Source organism: Gobio gobio, assembly GCF_949357685.1.
Source record: "Gobio gobio genome assembly, chromosome: 11".
Classification (NCBI taxonomy): Eukaryota; Metazoa; Chordata; class Actinopteri; order Cypriniformes; family Gobionidae; genus Gobio; species Gobio gobio.
This window is the reverse complement of record NC_137104.1, coordinates 40228300-40255696: the sequence shown is the minus strand read 5'-3', so window position 1 is coordinate 40255696 and position 27397 is coordinate 40228300. Positions and strand designations below refer to the sequence as shown.

Sequence of the window (27397 nt, the reverse complement as noted above, 5' to 3'; positions counted from 1 at the left end):
CTATAGGATAGCGCTACAACCAACCAGAGCAATGAAGAGGGTGAAGCGTAGCTAGTTGAGAGATTAAACTTTTGCCGTATCCGGTCGGCAAAACTCCGAACACATCTTCCTTTCTTAAGAATGACTTCAGTGCTGTTCTTTGTTCTTTTCTCACAGAAAAGCTTAACTCCAAGTCTTCCAGAGTCGCGGCCAAAGCCGATTCGAAACACAGCTGTTCGCCAGCTTCTTTTTTTTCAAGTAGCACGCGGAACCGCCGCCATTATGTTACGCCCACCCACTGACACTAGAGTTTGGTTTTTCCAGCACGCACGCCAACGGAGAGTTGTTAGACAACCCTGGCTGCAAATTATATTTGCTGCCGCTAGGGTGCGTCTAGATTTCTAGGCTGCTCCAATCCACTTTTCGACAGTGTTTTTCAAAACTGGCTTACTGCACCTTTAAGTGACAGTAGAGAATCAGGACACGGTTACTATGGTTGTGGCTCTGCACCTACTTAGATATGCAGAAGATCATCTCTGCTGTTTGAGAACACCACACACTGCCTGTCATTTCACAGAGATGATGGGAGAGAGGAAGGGAGATATAAGATTCTACCCATGTCTCCACTGTCTTTGTGCCATTTCTCCAGTATGTCTCAGGGGATTATTACTCTTTCTTCCCACACTCTCTCCCCCACTTCCTTTCTGCATTGTGTTTTTCTCTCCTCGTCTGTTTTGTGACGGATTCACTCACTGTTTGGCTTTTTGGGGCATGATGTGCTATTTCTCTCCGACAGCGAAGCCATACTTCCTCTTGCCAGTAAATGTTGCTGAGTCTCACTTACTCCCAACTGCCTTCTCTGTCTGTTTCTGTCCATCCCTCTCTAATTCCCCTATCACTCTTTCATTTTCTTATCCACTTGTCTGATCCACTTCTTCAGCCCATCCTTCTTTCGTTTTGCGCTGACTGTGTCTCTTTCTCTAATACACTCTGTCTCATTTTGTCTTTCATTACCCTTGTTCTGCTCTTGCCGCGTCTTCCTGTGAGGCCCTAATCTCTCCATCGGTCTACATCTCTGTCCACGTCAGGGGGGTGTTCCATCTTTCACTTCTGTATCTCTCCATTAACCGAACCACTCAAACCCTCCAGCAGTTCTCCCATCTGTCCTTGAAACAGGCGCCTTTTTCATTTTTTAAGAAGAGCATTTTTGATCTGGGTTCATACAAGCCATTCACAGCGCGTCTGCCACTATTATCAATATTTCTCTCTATCTCTTCTGATCTATCCCTCCCTCTCTCCTCGCCTACCCGTAGATGAACGTTACCAAAATATATTTTGACATCATAGAGAAGTTTTGTACTGTGCTAGATGTTAGATGTACAATGTCACACAAGTTTGAGTAACACGACTGGCCATTCCTCATGTCGGGTTATGAGGCGTTGGACACAGTTGAAAGGTCATTAATCAGTGTTTTCACTTTTTTTATGTTTCGTTTTTCATTCATTCCATAGCCGAACATTTTACCATATAGCGAACCAACCCCTTTTTCATTTACAAACACCTTTCGGTGAAGGTCTTTAGCGTTCCACCAACAAAGTTCAGTCTGAGATGTCTGAGTGGGCCTTAAATCTCCAGGATATTAGCCATTCAGAAGCATTCTCGATTCAGACCTTGGGATCCTGAATTATTCCAATCACAGTCTTGGGAAAAAAAAGCTGAGTCACTGTTTTGAGGAGAAAAAATTCTTCCCAATTACGGTCAAACCCAAGTTTCCCGAATCCATGTTCTCTTCCAACACAGCAATCAGATGAAGTCCTTTGAAACTGCCTCCACAAAGTTAGGGGCTGACATAAGAATGGAGATGGTGCAGATGATGTTGAAAACACTGAACGCCACCAGACAAAGTCTGTCAATTACAGCTGCAGCAAACTTCCACTGTTCGGCCACACTTTCGTTCTCGTCCTGTCCACGGAACCTATCTGCAACAAAGCGAATCTCTTCTAAAATAGCCTGAAGCTGTGGGTCTCCTCCGCTGCTGGTCCCAGAGCAAGAACAGCCTCCGCCACCGCCGGACACCGTGCTCGGACAACCCGTGGCCTCCAGATTGGGGGTGGGAGGCGGCGGAGGGCTGCAAAACTGTGAGGGCAGGTGAGGTGGCGGACTGGAGCCTACCGCTGGGGGCGACACCAATGCAGGACGTGGGCCGCCCGACATGCTGTTTCTCTGCACAGACTCTGCGAGCAAGGATGGCGGCGAAGCTTCGTCCAGACTGGAGAACCCGATGTAGAGCAGGTTGCCGTTGTTGTTGGCGCTGTTGGTCTGGTTGTGAAGATGGTGGGTGTGCCCAGCAGCAGCGGCGGCTTGAAGGAGGCTCTGGGGATGAAGCGGGTGGAGCGTTGAGGACGTGTGGTGGTGATGGAGATCTGCAGAGGCGGAACCGGGTGCGTTTGGCAGGCTGCCGCTCTGGGAACCTGAAGAGCAACGTCGTAAGTGGGGGGCACAAGGAGGCCGCTCAGGGTCTTCGCCCTCACCTGGACGCTTCATGCGCAAAAACCAGGCCACCCACTGGAGCAAAACTACCTGAACCTAAGAGAAGGAAGATGAAGAGGGAGAAATGTGTAAAAGAGAATGGGTAATGGTGTTGTATAAACATTTTTTGTTATTTTTTGTCATTTTGAACATTAAAATTCGACCTTTTTATTCTGACAGCAAGTATATAAATGTAAAAAAATAAACGTCATATTTTATATCAGACATAGTTTTTAAATCCTTACACCATGCTACTCTTTTATAATGAATTCTTATTTATGCTTTATTCAAAAATGTATGATAAGTAAAAGCCTTCTGTCCTGTACCATATGGGTTTCTTAGGGCTACTAGTTTCAGTGTTGTTAGTTGTTGTGGATACTGTACGGATTATTTATTTAAAGCTGAATTAATAAAACGGTGTAATTGGAGACATAAAAAAAAATGAGATCGGGAGATACCACATTTTTTCCCTCAGGCTAAAAGAATATTATCTTTATATAAATCTCCAAACTTACTTATTCCCCTACGGAACCAACTTTTAAAACGAAATCAGATTTCCCCCATATCCTGTTTTCTCAGTAAACAACATTAGCTTTGAATATTAAAAGTAAAAACCCCCTCCAATGAAGTGTAAGCTGATCATTTTATGTATGTATGAGAAAGCAAGCATTTCACAGCAGTGCGTCAAGCCATTTTGAACTATATATTGCACATGCTCTACACGTACTGTCAAAACTAAAGGATACAGCTCTGACTGAACAAAACAAAACAAAAAAAGCTAAATAATCCATGCTATATTTTTTTCCAAGCACTAGCTAGCGTCTGCTGAGTCAAGAGAAGAGAAGTTTTGGAGTTGTAAAACAGATATGTTTGTAAAACATAGGACAGCAAGGACTATGACACAGAGAGAAATAAAGAGGTGACAAGCTGGAATTATTTAGTTGTACTGCCAAGTCCTGGCCAAGGAGAGGCATAAAGCATGGCAAAATGTACGACTAGTGGGGTTGGCAGTGCTATCATTCAGAAATTCTGCAGTTTAAGCAACTAGGACCTTCTTTGGCACCTTCACACATATTACGGAGTATTAAAATATCACCGAATGCAAGCCAATGCATGTTTGGCTACATAAACACAATTAGTGCCACTAGTCCAGTTTCACAGACCTTGCAGAATATATGCAATGAAAGAACAGGTTCAAGACTAGACAGCCTTGAATCCGTTTCTCTTTTATTTTCTTCTATAAGTACAAGTCTAGAAGCCCTTGAGGGTTAGACGAGTGTTGCAAAAACATCTTTTTCCCCGATTACTCTCCACCTGACCCTTCTCTTTTAGCATTTTCTTCTGAACTGGATCTCTTTTATTTCTTTAGATAACTATGATTGCTGTTAAAAGCATTGCTTTTTCCAGGTTGTTCAGAGAAAGAGGGTTTTCTTTTTGAGTCCTGGCTCTGATGGACATTTTCAATAACTACACATGCCGAGTATTGGGTGTGAATGTTGCTAAAAGCTGATCCCTGGATAGGATCCTAGGACGTTGTGCTAAGGCAAGCACAACACTATTATTGTTTTATTAATCCTCAGCTCGTGTGGCTAAAATGTGCTGTTACTTTTCTAAGCAATGAGGCATGCAATTTTTGTCTGGTGATGAAAAATTCCCATAGTTTTGGGGAGTTTGGGGTCGATGAGATTTTTATTCTTCCCAAAAGTGACGCAGTATTCCTGTTTTTAATCAAATAAATGCAGCCTTGGTGACGCGAGAGACTTTCAAAACACATATAAAAATCTTACCGACCCCCAAATTTTTGATCGGTAAGTGCATATAGGCACTTGAGACCACTCACATTTTCTTCAGAAACATGTAAAAATCTTGTTTTGATGCAGAATTGATGTTAGTCTCCCAGAGTAAATACACCTGTCAGCTTCCTCTTGTTGTTGCGTTTGGCTTTGTAAGCGAATGGGGTTCGATCAGCACGACCGGGGCACATCAGCTGAGCTGCTAATTGGCTTGCAGAATACAGTCAAATACGGTCATTCATCAGCGCGGACAGATTGCAGATCTATATCCATCTGCATCCCAATTACTCATTTAGTCCCCTTCTGTTGGCTTTATCTCTATTATCATTGAATAAGTAAATTACTGCTTTCAATGCAACTGACATGAGAGACATTGTTGCATGCTTAAAGGGGGGGGGGGGGGGGGATTTGTCAGGCACAGTGTATGTGTTTGTGTGTGAGTAGACGTACCCATTTTGGCATGTTCCCTCCGTTGGGGTCGTGATGGTGATATTGGAGCACAACCACTGTCGCAATAACTGACATTCCAACAATGATCATTATACTGGCAAAATACTGCCCTAAGAGAGAGACAAAGAGAGAAAGGAAGATAATATGGTATGCATAAACCTATCATTTATTACTCTCTATAGCTTTTTATCATCCAGTCATACTAGTAAAAATCAGGGCAAATGTAACAAAAAAGGGGCTTTGATTATAAAAGAGTGACGCAGGGAAGAAAAGGAGACTGAGGAACAGATGAGTGAACCATAAAAACTCAATCATAAAGGAGAGGGGGAAGCAGACAGAAGAGACAAAGCGCGGTGGGTGAACACTCTTCCAGCAAACGCATTTCTGCAGATTACATCCTTGCGGCTTCTGAGGGCCTATAAACCAGAGGATGGGAAAAGAGAATGTGGGGTGAATTGCTTTTTTTTTCCTCAGAGGATCATCTCTATGTCTAGGTCTGTTTCATTTTTATGTTTCTCCTGCTTCTCTCTCCTGACCTGCCCATCATTTCCAGTTAACGGTCTTTTACGATTCATGTTGCAAATTACTATGAGAAGCCGAGCGTATGGTTGCCAAGACCAGGGCTTTTGGCCACGATACAGAATAGTGATCAATTTATACTCCAGTGCTGCAGTGTGTGGATCTGCACACACAAACTATACGTCCTTATGCACTAAATTTTACATATCATTAAGTTCAAAGGCTCGCATATTCAAAGAGCCCTCTGTTTTTTATTTGCAAATGAACTAAGTGGGGCAGACACATTCTGAAATATACTGTACAAAATACAGAGGAAAAAATATGTGCGTTAAAATATGCAAAAGAAAATGGACTTGCGTGCTTTACCTATTAGCGGGATGGAGTCTGAGGTTGCTGGCATGATCTCTGCCACCAACAACATGAAGACTGTTAATGAGAGTAGCACAGTAATACCTGTGAATGGGTATAAAAAAAGAGAAATGGACTTCATGAAATATACATGTAATTGCATATAATGAATTCTACACAAATGCTAAGACATTAGTTGTTTACTGATTTGTTGGTCCAAGAAGGTCAATATTTGGCCGTTTTTACACATTTATAGTTTCTTTTCTTTTCATTAAGTTCATTAAACTGTATGAAATGAATTTTATTTAAGATAGTTTCTGTATCTCTTATTTACAATAAATCACATCTACAACATTCGATAATCAGAAACATAAATTTAGGCCTGGTTTCACAGACAGGGCTTAGATTAAGCCAGTATTAGGCCTTAGTTTAATTAGGGCAATTAAAGGTAGCCTGGTCCTACCAGACTCTCGTACATTTCATTTGTCCAGAGAGTCTGGCCACTCTCCATTGACAAGCGTTAACTTCCTTGAAGACGGGTACTCTGTTGAAGTTTAAAACTATTGGATCTGCCCAGAGCCACTCTGGATCTGCCATAACCAATCGCTAACATTTGGTCGTGACGCATGTCATCTCAAACTAGCGCACGACATCAACGTCATCGTTCTCAGCCACTCCCTCTGTTCACTGATTGGACCGGTTAAAATTTGACCGGAGAAAACCAGAGAATCTACCACAATCCCAGACGGAGTACTGAAGAAAAATTTTAATTGAACGGAAGTACGTAGGAGGGCGGAGCCAGGCTAAAAGGGATAGTTCACCCAAAAATGAAAATTACCCCATGATTTACTCACCCTTCTTTCAGACGAATACAATCAGAGTTATAATAAAAAATGTCCTGGCTAATCCAAGCATTATAATGGCAGCGAATGACAGCCCAAAAATTGAAGCCCAAAAAAGGGCATGAATCCATTATAAAAGTAATTAACACGGCTCCAGGGGGTTAATAAATGCTTTCTGAAGCGAAGCAATGGATTTTTGTTTTTGTTGAGTTTTAAAATTAAATAGCTTCCGATGGACCACCTTCCCCTTATTTATGAAAAAAGCGTGACGATGACGTCTGACGAAGCAAGCGTTTTGAGCTGCGCAAGGCGTTACACTTTCTTCATAAATTGAATACGGAAGGCGGTGCGCCGGAAGATAGATATTTTTCTTTATAACATGTTAAATATGGATATTTTTGTTACACAAACCTATCAATTCGCTTCAGAAGGCCTTTATTAACCCCCCGGAGCCGTATGGATTACTTTTATAATGGATGGATACACTTTTTTGGGCTTCAAATTTTGGGCTGCCATTCACTGCCATTATAAAGCTTGGATTAGCCAGGACATTTTTTAATATAACTCAGATTGTATTCGTCTGAGAGAAGAATGTCATATACACCTAGGATGGCTTGAGGGGGAGTAAATCATGGGGTAATTTTCATTTTTGGGTGAACTATCCCTTTAAGTAGCTTTTATAAACGCACCTTAAAAACAAACATTACTTGTGTGCATCTTAAGACAAAACAATGGCACTGACATATTTTAAGATATATCAGCGCAAGTTTAATTTAAAACAGCTCAAAAACGCATTTTAGTCTGGGACTAGGCTTAAGCCTTGTCTGTGAAACCGGGGGTTAGTGTCTCCAAGACTTTTTATGGCATTATATATATACATATATACATTTACATTTGTGTATATATATATATATAGTAGGCATTAAATCTCCCACCCTGCAGTCTAGATATCAGCGTCTGCCACTGAAAAATCAATATCAGCTTACTAAAATAAATGCATAGTTATACAGCATCTCTAGTTATGTGCGACATTGGCACTACATAAGATGCCCAAACACAGCTTCTTATTGGATGTAACTCATCTTGACAGAATTTGATTGGATCTGATTGGACGGCAGTGCAGGGTTTGATGGAGTGATACATAAAGTGAATTACATCAGGCCATTTCTCTTCCTCAATTGCTCTTTAGTTCAGTTCAAGTCATCTCCCTCCCTCTCCGGCTGCTATCCATCTCTCCCTCCTCTCTCACCACACACACAATCCATCCATCTCTATCTGCTGTTTAAATCTGCTTCCGCTCTCTCACTCCACCTCCCTCCTCTTACATGTGTTTTTGCTCAGATTTATAAGTGCTATCTTGGCATAATGAACACTCAATAAAATTATTGTCACAAATACTCTGGCAAATGAGACTATGAGACTACATTGTGAGGATGAATGAGTCGCTGAATCATTCACTCATCCGATTTGTTCAAAAACACTGATTCATTGAACTGGTGTAAAGCAAAATAATAAATATAATAAATTAAATTAACATTGCGTTTTCTATCCCAAACACTTATCAATTTGAGGTAGAGGAGGTTATTGTTTCTTAAAGGGATATTCCAAACAACCTTATGTTGTTCCAAACCTGTATGGATTTTTTCTTCTGTGGAACATAAAAGATGGTTTCCATTGATTTCCTTTGTGTTTTTTTATCCATATAATGGATGTAATGGATATATCAATGGCAACCAAAACGGTTTGGTTCCCAACATTCTCCAAAATATATTTTTTTTTTTTTCCCATTCATGTTTAGAACAACATGAGGGTGAGTAATTTTCATGTTTGGGTGGATTATACCTTTTATTATATATTTTATTTTTTAAGTCTGTCCTAAAACTAGGCTCTGAAACTTTGTCAATCAAAGATGTTTCAATATTGCAGGCCTGGTTCCTGGAAAGTGCAATGCATTCTTTCTCTTTCTCTCTCACACACATTGACTCATCCCTGCTTTAATTACATCAATAGATTAATTGCCCATATGAGTGTACAGCAAAGCACTTCCCTTCACCGTGCTTGCAGTGATACGCATTCTTGAATTGAGGAAACTGCCTCATTTCCTTTCACTTTGGTTGCTTTAAGCTTCTGTCTTTTTGCTTCTCCACTTAAATATATTGTGAATACCCTTCAGTTCACGCCTCTTCACATTTCCTGACAGTCATGTCTAAAGTTCCTTCCATTCTATCTCAGATGGCTTTTTTTCTCTTTTGAACTATATGTTTTTTGATGGTAAAGGTCTCTTGACAGAGGGTGAAAAAAAGATGGATAAGAGCCCTTGATGTGAACCAAGAGATCATTTGACATGACACAATCAGGCGATGTCTTTGAAATGAGCACCCACACATTTTCTGTTGCATGTCCCTACTCTCCATTATGTGACTACACCTTGGCAAGGCTATGGATATTCAAACATATTCTTCTTCTAAATCAACCATGTTTATTTATGAAACATACAGATAATCTCTTTCTTTCATAATACCTAGTGAGATCTTCTCTCCGGAGTCGGCAGGCAGTAGGAAGATAAGCAAGGTCATGGATGAAAGGAGGACACAGGGAACAAGAAGATTCAAGGCGTAGTAGAGCGTCCGCCTACGCATGGTCACCACAAACGTCACATCTGGATAGGGTTCCTTACAGCAGTCATAGTACAGCTCGCTTCTTGAGCCCGGCACACCTGATTAGACACAGCATGTGAGGAGAACAATGAGTAGCTATATAATGATGAAGGTATAAAAAGAACACGTGTGTGTGCTTGTTTTTCTGTGGATTGGTCTCATGTTCAAAGAGAAGCTGTTGTCCTCAAGAGCAGCCGATGCTGCTCTTCCACCTTTGATCTACTAGGAAAAAAACATCCTAATCAGCAGATGCCAGCCAGAGGCAAGTTCTTCCCTGAGACTGAGCATCCCGCTTTTGTATGAACATCATTAGAGAACTTCTTTTATGCTGTCCTCTATAGCCTCTCATGAACGTGAAAGTATGAAAGCAAAACTAAGGGAGAAACCACTAAAAGAAAAGCTTTGCGTGAGAAAAAGACTCAAATATGGTGCCATTGCTGGTTTAACATCTATTCTGTTTCGTCCCGAGGGATAGAAGAACCAATGTTGTTCTTCAAAAATGTACCTTTTATGATCCGCAGATGAGAAAAAACTCATACAAACATGATGGTGAGTAAATGACAGAAGTTTCATTTTTGTGTGAACTATTCCTTTGAATCATCAGCTTAGCCAAGGTGGTCTACCTGCCTGCATTAACCAGGGGCCAGTTCAGTGGCGTAACTTGGCGTAATGTGGGGCCCCAGTGCAGGCTGTTACGACGGGCCCCTTCGGCTGCAGTTATGAAACACATACAAACACACACACACACTGAGCTCATGTCTAGAATTTGTGTGCCTAACCTAAGCTACTTAATTTAGACCAACTAAAATCAGTTTCTCATTTTAAATTGAACAGCTCTCTTTGCATGTGTATCTCAACACACACACTGCAAAATTATTGATCGTACTTTACTTTGGGGTAAAAAGAAATACCTTCGCAGCGTTATACTGTTAATGAACATCCCGACGACATACACACTGCTAAGAGTGCCGTTTAGATGAATATATGAATATGTTCTGCGCGCTTTTCTCTCAATAACAAATACACACAACTACAGAGCCCCGCACATGACATGCAGGAAAAAAATAGGATAAATCGTGTGTACGATTGACTAATTTGTTCCCTCGATTTATAGATTGTGTGCACGATTTACTCATTCGTTCCCGCAATTTGCTAAATCGTGCGCATGATTTATAAATAGAGGAAACAAATTAGTAAATCATGTGGACGGTTTAGCAAGTCGAGGGAACGAAGTTGTAAATCGTCCACACGATTTAGCAAATCGAGGGAATGAATTAGTAAATCGTGCACACAATTTTTTTTTCTTGCACGTCATGTGCGGGGCTCCGTCTGTACACAACAAATATGACAGCGGTGAAAAAAGCGTCTGATCTGATCATATGGATATGGATATGGATATGGATATGTATGTTTTTGGCCATACATAGAAGTGCTTTTGTAAAATAAAGAAAATAAACAGGGTGCGCTTTCAGCTGTCTCTGTAAAAATCTTTCTGAAACACGTCTGAAAAATTAACTGAAGCTCAGTGAATACTTATGACACAAACATGAAACATACGTCTAAAGAAAGCTTTAAATCGCTACTTTTAATGAAATCAATTCACATTTTAGAGTGAATTGTGGAACATGTTGGCATAGAGAGGAATATTGAGCACTCACATGCTCTGATATATAGTACGAAATGGTCGACAGTAAGCAGTAGAGTGTGAATAATGTGTGATTTCGAATCTCAAACCAGCGCATTTCATTTGAAATGTGAGTATCGCAGGATCCTACGTAGTCACTTCTTCACCAGGGGCCCGCTTGCAATGTGGGCAGGATCACTATTTCTGCGTAATAATCAAGGAACTTTGTTGCCGTACCATGTGTGCAACGTTGCAATGATATTACGCACAACGCCTGAAAATAGGCTAACTTCCATCAACATAATCAACGTGACAACCTGCTTGCACAGGGAGCGTGCTGGGGACTATTTTCAGATGCTGCGTAATATCATTGCGCCGCTGCACCCATGGTACGGCAGCAAAGTTCCTTGATTATTACGCAGGAATGAGAGTATAGTTCCTAGCCATATTGGTCTAGAAAATCACAACTTTTCATTTTCCGTCAGTCTTAGTACACAATGTAACTACAGAAGAGTCAAGTTTTAAATAGGAAAAATATTGAAAGTCTTTGGTCATTTTTTGAGCGAGATGCTAACGGTCTAATCAGATTCAATGATCTATGCTAAGCTATGCTAAAAGTGCTACCGCCAGACCCAGAGATCCGCTGAATGGATTCACAGGCCTCCACTCACAGCAGCTCAGAGATCCATTTGGTCAACTTTACTGAGGTAAACGCTGCACAATGATATCCCTCTTTAAAACGTCGGACACATAACGGTAATGAATATGATTAGCCTTTTGCTTGACTACGTTATCAAACAGCTAATAAGGTGTTAATAATGTTACACAAACCAATTTCCCGTTGCCGTTCGCCATCTCAGCCTGCCTTCTAAAAATCAGTATCCTTAGAAACGCTTTGAACAACTTAGAACATCAGTGGAGAAAGGCATATAGTTCATTATAACATCGTAATATACATCATATACATAATTCACCCCCTATATTGCTAAATGTACCCGATTTTTCATATCAACAGAAAAATAGACCAGGATAATCTGGCTTCTCTTGAGACTCCCCTGCTTTGCAGCACAGTAATGATGATTTGTTAAAGCCCGCCTGCCCTGCACGTTGACGTGATTGGTTACACGGTAGTTTGTGATGTAAGAAACATCAGCGATTTTTAAACCACATTTTTGAGACTGCCTTTGGTTCACTTCAGTTTTAAGCAATGGTGTTGACTTATGTATTTGCACATGGTTTGTCTTAAAGCACATTAACAACACCACATAGACAGGGGGTCTTTAAAGAAACCACCACAGGGGTCTTCGAAGAAAAGTTCAAGAGTGTGACTGGCATGATTTTACAGATGTGCACAGCAAGACAGAAGCAAAATAGAGAATTGCGCAATGAGGCAAAACAGAAAATGGTCAGTAAGAGACAGAACTGTGCCGTGAGAGATGTTTTTCCAGTCCGCTTCCTCTTATGCACTCAATTTAATTACAATAATTTGAACACTTACAGGCTCATCGGATGGACTATCAATGAATATGAACGGAGATGAATTTAACAAGGGCTGGATATTTTCTTTTTTTATTTTAAGGCAGATTTCTGTTCCATATAGGAGGTAAGAGTTATTCTCAGGCCTGTGAGTTCTACTAAAAACATTTACACTTTAAAAAAATATGCAGTGTGCATTTTAACCATTTAAACATGAAGCTGCCAAACTGACCTCTCACTGCTTGAGTCATTGTCAGTTACTACAGCAACACAAAGCGCACATCATAATCTGCCTGTGGGCGTTATGTTCGCTTGATCGTAAGAAGTTTACAGGAGATGTTGTCTGTTCTCACTCACCCACAAGGTCCCATTCTCCGTTGGGCATGTAGCCAGAGATATCAGCATCATTCATCTGGAGATCCAGCAGCCATCCGTCAAACGTCCACGAGCCGAATTTAAGCTCGCACTTCTGGATGTCAAATGGAAACCAGCGTACGTCCACGTTACAGGTGCTCATGAAGATACCTGGGGTGAAGAGAACAAATAAGAGCAAAACATATTTATGCTTTTAACTCTGATCCAGTATCAGCATTCAAACTGCCTGAAGAATGTACTGCCTCGAAATGCCACACTGCTTCTTCATCAGCACCGTATTGCGGTAACCAACTCCAAATTGAATCCAATTGACCTTTTCACTGGAGTAAAACCAGACAGTTAAAAGATACACATTCAGAAACGGCAGAGCCGTAGGAAACACCATTACATAAAGACCTTTATGCACCGTACAAATACCCAGGCTGACACTCTCATTATTATTACACACACGCACAGACACCAGCTAAATGAATCATATCACTAACTAAATAGACTCACTCAAGTTTAAATAAAGCAATATAGGCAGATAAACTCATTATTGTTTCAAACAGCTTGCAAATAAGCCATTTTGAATACTGAAAATGAGAATTATGACAGATATGGATGAGAATGGTAATAAGTGTAATTTATTTTATACCGCACAGTAGTCGAAGCCACCACCTCAAAGAGCTTCCTAATCGTACACTTACATATTTATTGAAGAAAATCACACTTGAGATGGAACAGAAGTTGGAAAAGGGAAGCTCAATAGGGCTTATGTTGGCTCTGAACACTGATTGAACAGTCCTGCAAATTTACCCAGATCAGCACGCCATGAACCATTTACGGTCTGTTCTGAATAAGTGATTCTCAGGCAGCAAACATATTAAAAAACATAAGGACCGAATCACCACAGATGTGTAAGTGAACAGTACTTGTGCTTGAATGAGATTATTGAAGAACAACTGACAAACTGCAAGCTGCAGCACTTATACTTTTCAGTTGCTAAGTGTTCAGAGTGATTGCTAGCTGGTTACTTAATGGCCCTAAAAAGAGCTCATCCTGATTTCAATCACTTACCAAACTAATTGCACATACATAGCTCATGTATCTTTCATGTCTGTAGCACATATCGTGATAATAGTGATGCTTGCTTGCCTTAGCAAACACCTCTAGTATTGAATGAATATTTCAAAGACAAGTGCATTTCAAAGGTAAAAAAACAGAACATGCTGTTCGGTACCCTGACTTTGCTAAATACATTGCGTTTGAAAAATAGTTTCCAGAGCTGAGAAAAAGAAGGAAAACGAAGAAACAATGATCTCCCAAAAGAAAGTGATATTTTTCAGGTCATACATAACGTTCTGCTGTACTGACCCAATCCACAAATCTCTTCAAACTGATCTACACTGCTTCAGAAAGTTCCTAAATAATTCACCTCTGATCTGGGCATCTGATATGAGACACAAGTTCCCCTTTAATCTCTGGTCCAGATGAAGACCAGAAAGTCTTCTGAAAATGGTCCCAGGAACTCAATTCCCAGTTTGGCCTGATCATACCACAATCGTAAGCCACAAACTTCATCACTTCTTACCAAAGAAAGAACGAGAGCAAATTTCTTCTATATGCTCATCATATAGAGCCTAGAAATCTAGACGCACCCTAGCGGCAGCAAATGTAATTTGCAGCCAGGGTAGTCTAGCAATTCTCCGTTGGCTTGCAAGCTGGAAAAACCAAACTCTGGTCAGGCCAATCACATCGTGTATAGAGTCGGTGGGCGGGCTTAACATAATGACAGCAGAGTTGTGGCGGTTCCACGTGCTACTTGTAAACAAAGAAGCTGGCGAACAGCGGTCTTTCGAATCAGCTTTGGCCGCGACTCTGGAAGACTTGGACTTAAGCTTTTCTTTGAGAAAAGAACAAAGAACGGCACTGAAGTCATTCTTAAGAAAGGAAGATATGAGATAGTATATATTTCGGTGTGGGGTTGTGCATATTAAGCATTATTTTACTAGATTTTTTTTTATTTTATTCGATTTTGTGTTCAAACCCAAAGTGAGATTTCGTTGCTTAGTGCGCTTAAACAGTCAAATACACACAAAATAAAGTCAAAATGCCGGTCTTGGCGAGTATTCACGTAAGCACAGTCAGTTATGTGAATGTAAACAGAAAGAAAACGCATGTGTAACAGTATAATGGATCCGTATGTCAGGTCTTAAAGTGACACCAGCCTAATATACCTGTTGCCAAATTATGAGATAATATTAAACATATATACATACATATATATATATATATATATATATATATATATATATATATATATATATATATATATATATATATATATATATATATATATATATATATATATATATATATATATATGGCAGTTTTTCCCCGTGGTATCAATGTCAAAATTGTGGCCAGTGAAAATGATAATTGGCTAGTAACTTTGGAAACCCACTAGCCACAGTGAGATAATATGAGATAATATTAAACATATATACATACATATATATATATATATATATATATATATATATATATATATATATATATATATATATATATATATATATATATATATATATATATATATATATATATATATATATATATATATATATATATATATATATATATATATATTATATATATATATGGCAGTTTTTCCCCGTGGTATCAATGTCAAAATTGTGGCCAGTGAAAATGATAATTGGCTAGTAACTTTGGAAACCCACTAGCCACAGTGGCTGGTGAGCAAAACATTTTTCATTTTTGTTGTCAGAGAAGTTAATTTTTGTTGAGTAGCACAACTCTTCTCAACAAACTGCATAAAGTCTCAATTTATATGACTAAGTTTAGCTTTTCTATTTAAATCCCTAAGTATGAGCAATTTGCCTTATAAAGCATCACTAATTACATTTAGGCCTACTTATGGAACTGGGGTCTTCCATGTGGCTAGGATCCAATGCCAGTCCTAATGCATTTGCAAGAAAATTATTCTTCCTTCCGGGAAAAAAAACAAAACTGTGTAGTAGGCACAAGCTAAAATATGCCTAGTATCCGCTGACAGTGAAATGAAGTGGAGGGGGCCAGTGTGTGACTCACTTATAAAAATTAGCCAATGTTGCATTTCCAAAGGTTTCCCATCCACAAATATCATTCCACTGAGAATTACTCAGCATTTAAACTGACATTCACTTTTGTCTTTGCTAACTGGACCCCCTCTACCATATATAAAAACCTCCTCTGGTACCTTGACAGAAATCTTATCCAGGGCAGTTTACGGCACGCTCAAGAGTACAATGGTCATTTTTTCAAATCAGTCTAAATCTAAATCGATACCGGACTTAAACACAGCTCAGTCTAAGCATCTCCGATCTCCGCTGGATTTTTGCTGCCTTTCTTTTCCATGTCGACGGCTTCGACTCCAGGGAACCAGGTGACTAATCCTAAAAGCTAATCAATAACGGCTAGCGAGCTAGCAAACCCACTCCCGCTTAATGGATTCTTTAGATGAGAGGCATGGGGCAAGCAGTAAAGATTGTGAAAAATATTGGATGAGATGATGCAGGGAAGAGCAGAAACCTCTAGCTGAGTGAAGCAGCCAGTGCATGCCAAAAACCTGTTATGAGCTCTTATACACCTGCTAATCACATTTCCATATGTCTGGGGTCATATGTAATCTATAATATTTTTAAGTGTTTCACTGGTCTCCACCACATTTTTTTAATAACATGGTAATTCTACAGGATTCTACCTGATCAAACCCTACTTTGTATGGCAAAAATAAACAAACTGCACCAAATACACATCCCAACTATGTGTAATACACACATGCAGGCACTGTAGTTCGCTTTCTGTCAGGAATATGAGTCACCAGCCCTACAGGGCATTTCCTGTCAGTACCAACAGGAACGCCAGCAAAATGCTCATGAGTCAATATTAGACTAGCGTGATCTACTCTGAAATGTACTTTGCACTCATTGCAGATCATTCTAAATGAGTCTCTGATCCACTGCACACTTATAGTAGTCGTGTTCATATCATTCAAAATCTGAGAAATACTGAGAGTACTGAGTAATCATGATAAATGTCAACATGGTCAGGTCACATTTCATTCCAAATTTAAAATGAAAGAAAATAAAATAAGAACTTGCATTATATGCATGACAATTAAGCACAGCAATTAATCCATATTTTCACACTCAGGGCAATTGAGGGACTCAAACACAAGAGGTTACTGATGCTCCAGAAGGAATTTTTAGAAGTTGTGTTTGAGTCCCTCAATTGTCCTCATTGTGAAAAGACGGATCTCAAAATCATACAGTCATTGCTGGAAAGGGTACAAATATGCAAAAGATGCTGGACAACTGAAAATTTTGCAGGACCTGAAGGATTTTTCTGAAGAACATTGACCAGATTAACTTTTGAACGGGATCGTTTTAATAAATTCAGCCATTTTTTGTTATGTGGGCTATATGTAACATCTTATTCAGGAAAGTACTATATAAAAAATAACAAGCAATTTGTATATATACATACAGTCATGTAAAAAAGATTGACACCCGATTGAATTCCAAGGTCATAATAAAAAATCATCTGGTCCATGGCAGGACTTTTGGAAAATATTTTACAAAAGAATTTGGAAAATAAAAACTCAGATGAACAACAACACATGACATATCACACCATGTCATTATTTTTATATAGCAAAACCTAGGCCAAAATGGAAAAGCCATGGGTGACAAACTAAAGGACAACCCCTACTGTTTTCATATAAGAATTAAGAGGGTAAGTAACGGTCAGGCACTGCAAATCAAATGTCTTTGATTAATTGATCACCAGCAAGTGTGATCACCTCTATAAAGGTAGACGTTTTGGCAGTTTGCTGGTCTGGAGCATTCATGTGTTAACACAATGCCAAGGAGGAAAGACATCAGCAATGATCTTACAGAAGCAATTGTTGCTGCCATCAATCTGGGAAGGGTAATATGGCCATTTCCAAACAATTTAAAGTCCATCATTCTACAGTGAGGAAGATTATTCACAACACAAGTGGAAGACATTCAAAACAGACACCAATCTTCACCTCAAGATCAGACCGTGTAATGCTCAGAGAAATTGCAGACAATCCAAGAGCTACACCTCAGACTCTACAGGCCTCAGTTAACATGTTAAATGTTAATGTCCATGACAGTACAATTAGAAAATGACCATAAAAGTATGGAATGTTTGGAAGGGTTGCCAGGACGAAACCTCTTCTCTCTAAAAAGAACATGGCAGCACTGCTTAGGTTTGCACCCCCCGGCTCTTAATGTGTCGTGTTTCCTTCTGAAGCATAAGTGAATGTTTAACCCTTTCATGCATGAATTATGGAAAACATTATTTCGATTTTTTTTAAGATTCTTTTTATTACTTTAATATGAAAAATTTAAAACCATTTTCATTTTTACAAAATTCAGTTTTATTTAAAAATTATTTTACTGTCCACGTATGTGGACACCATGCAAAAAAGGCGTAAAATGGGACAAAAAGCCATAGATGACAATATGGAACATTGTGTTTTTATTACGTCATGTTATGCTATGTATATCAGCTCTGTTATTAAAAACATTAATATTGCAATATAACAACTATAAAAAACATATTGCAGGAACTATAATGGTAGTTATATGCGGAAACCTATATGGACTGGGCTTTGCTGGCACATACTCTTCATCACTGCTTTCACTGTCACTTCCACTGTCCTCTGGGATATATTCTATATTATTCTGTACTGAGTGATTGACCTATGCTGTCCCTATTTAGACAACAAAATGCAAATCTTTCTCAGTATGTATGTGTAAAGTTGCCATTTAATGCCGTAATATGTAATTTTGAATGGTTATTTATGTTGATATATTTGTTAAATGTCTGTTTTATTACAATATAAGACAATTCAAAACATATTTGCAAATAGAACAGATATATTAGCAGGTTACAGAAATCAGACTTTATGCAATCTGACTCCACTGTTGTATGACGTCCACATACGTGGACAGTTTTTGGTGAATAAAACTACATTTTACTTTAAATTTCAGTTTATAAAATACTAACATATTCATCATACTTTACTGTACATAATAATGTTTTTTTTAGCTCAATTGACCTCCTTGTATAAACGTTTTTCACAGATATGCCTTGGGCATTTGGCACATGGCTATCGCTGTCAGCCATCTTGGATTAATGATGTCATCAAGCAATGAATATTTGGAATATAAGACGGTAGCTATTGTTACAATATTGCTGTCAATCTACTGACACTGCCCTCAAGTGGTTTGGAGAAAATTACCATGATAAATTAACCCTAAATGGAGTTAAATGAACTGTCCCCAAATGTGGACTCCATGCATGATTAAACCTTTTTTTAATAGTTGTGTTTGAGTCCCTCAATTTCTGAAGGACATTGGGCAGTTTAACTGCTCAGGGCAAACAAGGGACTCATGAACAACCATCACAAAACAAAACAAAAACAGCCGTGGATTATCCAGGGAACGACACACAGCACTGAGAATCAATGGTTCATAAACTTTTGATCGGGGTCATTTTAATAAATTCAGCTATTTTTTGTCTTGTGGACAATAAAATGATTCCCATTTTCACAGATTCTGGAAGCGTTTCACATACTTTTTCTTGCCACTGTATGTACATTTATAAATATGTGGTAGATTTGCAGATGCTGTAACACCTTTCATTGTAAGTATGTACTCATCAGCATCCATGTCTATAATATCACTGACTGACACAGTCGCCAGGACAAACAGTTGCAGCAAATAAACAAAGCTTTATTTTCCATCAGACTTTGTCTTCGTGTGCGTCCTTGGCATCTGCCCAGAACACTGGATTACCAAAATCTGTTCACACCCACAAGCCAACAATGAATAAACATATTTCTGGAAAAACACTATTTATGTCTCTATTTCTGTCAGTCTTTTTCCTCCCCGCTCATTTCCTCTCCTCATCTCTCTGCCTGACTTGACTTCAAAAATGCATTTGATTTCTGTTTGCTACTGAGGGACTGGATGACTTTAATGCAAGGAAGAGAAAGGCAGCGTTAAATTACAATGAAATCAGCGTGAGGAGAAAATACGAGCCATTGGGGCACGATCTGCTTGAGATAGCGAATGTGTTTGTTTGCATCTGCAGTGACTCTGATGGTTATTTAAAGACTCCGGCTTCATTGCTGAGTGAGTTGTTGTGTATGAATCTGCATGTGTGTGTAAGAGAGAGAAATGTAAGAGAGATGTTTTTCTTCACAGACACAAGCTGAAGAATCGCGTGACTGGAGAAACCATGTTATTGCTTCAGCCTGTGTTTAAACATACCAATGCATATATTTTCATCAAAGGGAAATTCTCGTTCTCGTTCAGTTTTCCAAAAATAAACGCAATATGCATTTGCAATGCATATTCTTAAGCACTACTTGCCCTCAGAGGAAATAAAGTAGCTGTAACATAATTCATGAACTCCCTATTTCCTTTTGCACCATAAACGTCCCTGTTTCTGATGTGCAAATCTATAAATTGATGACCCATGAACCATCATTTACTATGGAACATGAAAGAGGGTTCTTTGATTTCCCTTCTCGGCATGCAGAGAACTCTTTAATACTTAAACGGCTTCACAAAATACGTGCACTTCTACCGACAATATTATATTCATGTGTGCTTCAACTGTTGCACTTCCCATAAACCAGATGACCTTTTCCTACTTCCTTTCGAAGTTCATTTCCATGCAAAAATCATTTTATAGCTTAACGCTTTACTTTGAATGCCACTGGTGTTTTTGTGTTATGAACCGCAGCTTACTATTGCTTTTATCATTATATGGGACATAAACCTTAAGCATAAGCGTTCACACTGACCTGGAGGCAAGTAGTTGCAGTAGCCACTGGAGTTCACTACAATATTCGACTTGAAGGTGGAGTCAAACTTGTCATCTGCACTGCAAACGAAGAGAGGGGGGATATTTTTAGACATTTATGTTTAATAGTTTGCCTTTTTATGTTAAGTTGATGCAAATAGTATGGAAAGGACAGGGAATTATTGGGACTGGATGAGAGGGGCAGGGATCAGGAAGGCCAGATTTCCAAACATCAATGTTCACATTCAATATCCAAAGACAAAGACACGATTAACAGTCAGACCCAGTAATAAGGACAGAATCTTGATGCAAATTTAGGCAGTCATCAGATTTAGGGCTCTGATTAACTCAAAGTGAAAACTAAATATGTGAAAAGATTCCTGCGGTTCATAAGGTTATAACTATGAATGAATGAATAATGTGCCTTTCAAAAATTAGCTTAAGGCCATGATTAAATTTAATGTACAACTAAGCAGCAAGCTCCCAAGTGAATCAGCTCCGAATGAAAAAAAAAAAACCCGGAAAGTCTACAGCGAAGGATGTTAATAGGCTGTTTGGACACCAGCTCTTCGACTAAACTATCTGCTTTTGCCCAAGGACCAAATTTTCAGTTCATTGATCTGTAGTTGCTCTTCTGTTTAGCCTCACAGTTTGAATTATGGCTCCAATACCGCAATCCTCAATCACACGCACACAAACCTACGTCTGCTGATTCTGATTCCCTAGGATTCTTTACCCAAGCACACGCCGGGTTGCCATTTTTGATGTTGCAGCTGAATGTATCATCTCTTCTTATTCTGAAGTGTGTGCCTGCATGATCACTGTAATTACTGGGTTTCAGATCTATTACTTTACATCTCGTTGAGGGACACACCATATACTTCATTTCATTTAGCAAACACTTTTCCCCCCCGAAGCGACTTACAAATGAGAAATATTCAGAATACAAGACAAAGATAAAAATGTTTCACAGTATTTGGGCAGGTTTTCATTCCCTTAAAAGATCAAAGCAAAGCCTTACAGGGAAATAATAATACTATTCAATGCAATAATAACGAGAAAAAAAAGTATTGTTTCATAAATATAAATGCTTACCTATTGTACAGCAGGATGTCTGGCGTCCACACTTGGTCTGTGGTGAAGCGAAGGTTTTTGACACCTGGATATTCAGATTGGTTCCATTGCAGGTAATGATCATACCAGTGCTGAGGAATAAATACAGAAAGAACCATTTCAACACATGTTCATATACTAAATAAGTGGGATTTACATTTTGATTACCACAAAAATACATATTTTGACTCGTGGCCACTGGAGTTTTTATAGTACTTATAAATTCCTCTGTTAAAATGTGTGTATTATTTGAGTTTTAAAGCTGTTTCAATATTTTTTTACAGACATTCTCACAGTAATGTTGTCATTTCAACAAAGTTGTAATAGAAAAGGATAATAAGTGATTTGTTTTGTGACGCAAGTATTTAGTATTTAGGGCTTGGCCCCATTCACTTCCTTTGTAAGTGCCTTACTGTAACCCAGATTTTTGCTTTTTTAAAGAAAAGGGATGACAAATGGAAATGAATTTGTTTTCACATTAACATTATGCCACAAATGCTATCAATTGAGCAGAACTTGTACTGAACCTAGAACAACTGATGTCATTGGTAGATATATTAGGTCAATTAGTTAAGCAAACGTTTACTAATATGTGGCTTACCATGTTAAGCCAGATATTGGAGGTCAGTACTTGATTTTTCTCATCCTGTATGGGCAAAAAAGGTTTAGAGCGAGTTTAAAATCCATTGTGAGCTTAAAGATGAATGTCACAGAATGACAACTGTAAATACCACTTAGGGAGTCAGTCAGACAAAGCCAAATTTTAGACAAAGAACATTAATATGTTGGTGGTGACAAGAAAAAGGAAAACAAAGTGAAACAAACGGATAACAGATTTCATGAAACATCCAGAACCAGATAAAAATCTAATTTCAGACAGGCTCAGAAAGCAGCAAGGACAGCATTTGAGAAGTATATTGCATATGGATTTATACAAGACTAACTAGATAAAATACACCTTGGCTTCCCTACCAGATAGCCATACTCCAAAAAACACTAAGGAAGACTGAGAAAAAAGTGTGACGTACCACATCCATGATCTGTATCAAGCTCATAGACAGAAAGACAGTAAGAGGTTGAGAATCGTTGGCAACAGGCCTCTCCATGCGGTTATAATCCTTCAGGAGGTTTTTCAACAGGGTCCGCTGGTATGGACCTTGCACAGACACTGACAGAAAGACATGAATGTACTATACCACCCAGAACAGAGACTTCAAATCAACACATCAGTTCACTGAGTCAAGACACATACAGAGAGACAGTTAGTATGATGATGACAGACAGATCCAGATAGATACACCGATCAGGCATAACATTATGCCCACTGACAGGTGAAGTGAATAACAGTGATTATATCTTCATCACGGCACCTGTTAGTGGGTGGGATATATTAGGCAGCAAGTGAACATTTTGTCCTCAAAGTTGATGTGTTAGAAGCAGGAAAAATGGGCAAGCGTAAGGACTTGAGCGAGTTTGACAAGGGCCAAATTGTGATGCTAGACGACTGGGTCAGAGCATCTCAAAAAATGCAGCTCTTGTGGGGTGTTCCAGTGGTCAGTGTCTATCAAAAGTGGTCCAAAGAAGGAACAGTGGTGAACTGGCGACAGGGTCATGGGCGGCCATGGCTCATTGATGCACGCGTGGACGAAAGCTGGCCCATGTGGTCCAATCAAACAGACAAGCTACTGTATGCAGTGTAATGCGAAACCTTAGGTCCTGCCATCCATGTGGATGTTACTTTGACACATACCACCTACCTAAGAATTGTTGCAGACCATGTACACCCTTTCATGGAAACTGTATTTCCGGTATTTCTCTTTCAGCAGGATAATGCGCCCTGCCACAAAGCAAAAATGGTTCAGGAATGGTTTGAGGAGCACAACAACGAGTTTAAGGTGTTGACTTGGCCTCCAAATTTGCCAGATCTCAATTCAATCGAGCATCTGTGGGATGTGCTGAACAAACAAGACAGATCCATGGAGGCCCTACCTCGTATCTTACAGGACTTAAAGGATCTGCTGCTAACATCTTGGTGCCAGGATACCACAGCACACCTTCAGGGGTCTAGTGGAGTCCATGCCTCGATGGGCCAGGGCTGTTTTGGCAGCAAAAGAGGGACCGACACAATACTAGGAAGGTGGTCATAATGTTATGCCTGATCGTGTAGACAGACAGACAGACAGACAGACAGACAGACAGACAGACAGACAGACAGACAGACAGACAGACAGACAGACAGACAGACAGACAGATAGATAGATAGATAGATAGATAGATAGATAGATAGATAGATAGATAGATAGATAGATAGATAGATAGATAGATAGATAGATAGATAGATAGATAGATAGATAGATAGATAGATAGATAGATAGATAGATAGATAGATAGATAGATAGATAGATAGATAGATAGATAGATAGATAGATAGATAGATAGATAGATAGATAGATAGATAGATAGATAGATAGACTGAACAATAATAGAAACTGGTCTGAAGATAAATCATAGAGGTGTAAACTTTCCCATTTGATAATTAGTTTTGTTAGCTTTTAGCTTAACATTTGCTGTTGTAAATTCTCAAGAAATATATCAGTGAAGGACTAGAGTTGAAAAAAAACTCTAGCCTCAGAAATGAGGTTTAAAAGCAGTGTGAAGAATATGTATGTGCGTGGCATGTGCGGATAATGTATGACTAAATGGAAGAGATTAAACTTAGCATACGGTTAAAAGCAAGAATGGACCCGCTCTTGAATTTATTACTCTCATTCACACAAGAAAAGCAGTGCCAGCCTCCAGCAATAACAACAGGTTTAATATTAACAGATTCCCACCGGCATTCTCAACGGACTATGACCACTAGCAGCGATGAAGGTATTATATAGAGCTTGTTGTAGCATTACTGACATGAAACATCCTTCAGGGCGATTCTGTGTTGTTCAAAAGTATAAAGCAACGTATGACAGGTTTTCCCTAAAGCATCTGCAGGACATATCCACACAATCCGAAAACCCCTCAGCTGCATAATTACTAAGGTTAAGAAATAAATAGAAATATAGGTGGAGCCATAAGCATTGTTTACAGGAGTGAGGTTAAGTGATTGCCAGAATTAGACAAGCATGCTCCGCCGTCCGCCCACCTACACATCTGCATCTATACACCTACACATTTGAACCTTCACTTTTCAAATAAAACATCAAATGTGTATATTCAGTGAGGGTGCACGGGCCACGTGTTCACCAATGACTTGACACTCAATCAAGAAGGGTAATTAGACTCAAGAAAATATTTATATTTGAGGATAATTAAATTGAATAGTTAAAATGTTCCTTCACCATGTCTATTTCTCTGGGAATTATATTACAAGGTTTTCTTCATCAAAACTCTTAAGGTGACACTTTAAGGTGAAGGTATTTATTGCTTTCGAATTGCATCTCTTGAATTTTATAATCATTCTTCACTCACAGGCAAAAACTGATCACATGAAGGCATAAAATAAATATTTTTAGTTTGAATTTCAACTCAAAACTCACACAAAACACTGTGAATATGCAGATATATAGAGCAAATGTTCTGTTTGGGATCTGACAGACTCTGATACGGATGATTATTTTTAATAACATATAAATATAATTGACAAAAAAATAACATTAAACTATCAGGTTGATACAGCATAATATTTTCTTAGAAAAACTATTATAAAATGGAAGCACCGTTCTTGAAAAATGTAAAAAATTTTAGTGGTCAAAAAGAGGGAAAAGATTAATAGATTTTCACATGCAAAGACTCTCTGTCTTTGTATACAATTTTGTTTGTTTTGATGTCTTTTACTTGCCTACAGTGCGTTTAAACAGAAGCAACATTACAAAAATGAGCACCAGTAACACTGTAAAAAGTGATCAGTTGACTTAACTTAAAAAAGTGAGGTGAATAAACTTCATGCGCAATTGAAAAAATTAAGTTATGTGGAAAAGTTAAGTCGACTGATCACTTTTTACAGTGTACCTTTCTGAAAAGTGCATGAATAATTGATGGTAAAAGGAAGGGTTAAAGCTTCAATAATATCTGTCGACTGGTCAGAGGAACTCAAATTCATTTAAAGTCAGAATAAGGAGTCTAAGATTAGAAAAGTCAACAGATTCCTATGTAATTTCTATCGAAACACTTCATCTTCTGCAACCGTGAAAGATACATGAATGTTCTGTGATGTGACATTAAAGAGAATTCAATATCAAGAGAATGTACGTGAAATGAATCCAGATGACCTGGTGTGAGACCGACAACCCAAATAAAAGTTCTGCTTTACGACAGACAGGTGAAAAGAGGGGGAAAGAATGAAAGATAAAATAGAGAGAGGCTTTCCATGGCAACACACACACACTTTAGTCTTTCTTCTCCACTGCAGCAACATGTCCAAAAAAAACAACCGGAGGACTGGATCTACAAATGCATTCTGTGCCTCTGTCACCTCCATGCAGTCTATGTACTCATGGGTTTAGAGGAATGAACGAGAGAGAGGGAGAGAGAGAGAGAGAAAAGACGGGAGGGGGGAGAGAAGGTGCAATTTATGATTGCAGCTTCTAATTCTTCATGGCAAAGCAATTTTGTCTCATTCTCCCTCTTGTTCCCTCTGATTCAATCTGATTTTTTCCCTTTTTCTCTCTCTCGACTGCAACAGTGGTAAAAAAAAAAAAAAAAGAAACATCTGGGGGCACGAGGTAGCCAAAAGGCAAACAGGTTTACAGAGCACACATATGCTAGAACCGAAAACAAAACAAGATCGTAAGCTGCTTTCTCTTAACTGTGCACCTGCGTTCAAGTCTACATCTGTTTCCTGAATAACTGTATCATACACACACAGAATTAAATACTTACATGCATGTGAACATAGTGAGGAACCTACCCTGGATCAAAGCGGAGATCCCACAGAGAGTGAAAGCCAAAGAGTGCCACATTCCAGGAGATATGAAGGAAAAGCAGGGCAGAAAAACAGGAATATGTTCGGATATGGAGAGAGGAGGAGGAAATATCCTGGTGGAGTGAAGGAGAGGAGAGGAAAGCAAGAGCTGACTTGATGCAAGCAGTGGACAGAATAAATGTGGAAGAGAGAGAGAGGGAGAAAGAGAGAGAGAGAGAGAGAGAGAGAGAGAGAGAGAGAGAGAGAGAGAGAGAGAGAGAGAGAGAGAGAGAGAGAGAGAGAGAGAGAGAGAGAGAGAGAGAGAGAGAGAGAGAGAGAGAGAGAGAGAGAGAGAGAGAGAGAGAGAGAGAGAGAGAGAGAGAGAGAGAGAGAGAGAGAGAGAGAGAGCTTACCCAGTGATGTCTGCAAATGTGATGCAGCGAGTGAGAGAAAAGGGGAAAAAAAGACCTGACTGATTCGAGACTCACAAGTCAGCTCTCTCTCTCTCCACCCAAATCTCTGAGATTCCCTAAGAAGGACAGATGAATGGGAAGAAGGATTAGGAATACAAAGGCAGGAAGATCAAGGACAAAAAAAGGGGGAAACTGATCTTCCAGTCTACCTAAAATAATCACATTCGGTTTAATCTCCCACTGTTTAGTCTCTCTTTGTCCTACTTTCCTTCTCCATCATTGCTTGAATCATATGCATTCTCAAAGTGAGATCTCGAGAGGAATTGAAAAGTGCCACACTAGAAAAACTTTTGTTATGCAGAGGAAAATGTTTTTCTTTTCAAAAGTTTATTTAGAGATCATTATAATTTCACTACAGCCCTTGTGTAATAGATGGATATGTTATGAACAACAAACAGCGCTTTTAAATATTATAATACATATTTTTATATT

The 27397-nt window shown here is 39.0% G+C and overlaps 1 protein-coding gene across 1 annotated transcript; it reads right to left on the bottom strand.

Annotated features, from left to right (window-relative positions):
* Positions 1-1476: 1476 nt before the first annotated feature.
* Positions 1477-26689, bottom strand: chrna11 (cholinergic receptor, nicotinic, alpha 11). The gene is made up of 10 exons (XM_079828751.1): positions 26499-26689; positions 22624-22763; positions 22197-22241; positions 21578-21687; positions 20484-20563; positions 12575-12742; positions 8982-9176; positions 5637-5723; positions 4752-4861; positions 1477-2565 (listed from the first exon to the last, which is right to left on the bottom strand). The coding sequence occupies exons 1-10, from the start codon at positions 26548-26550 to the stop codon at positions 1783-1785; spliced, it is 1770 nt and encodes a 589-aa protein (XP_079684877.1). The 5' UTR covers positions 26551-26689; the 3' UTR covers positions 1477-1782.
* Between the last annotated feature and the right edge of the window lie 708 nt (positions 26690-27397).

Coding starts and splice junctions, on each gene's coding strand:
- chrna11 (XM_079828751.1), bottom strand. CDS start 26,550: ATGTGGCACTCTTTGGCTTTCACTCTCTGTGGGATCTCCGCTTTGATC. Junction 12,743..20,483: donor CTGCAACTACTTGCCTCCAG/GTCAGTGTGAAC, acceptor TCTTCACCCCAG/GTATCTTCATGAGCACCTGT. Junction 2,566..4,751: donor GAGGGAACATGCCAAAATGG/GTACGTCTACTC, acceptor TCCTTCTCTTAG/GTTCAGGTAGTTTTGCTCCA.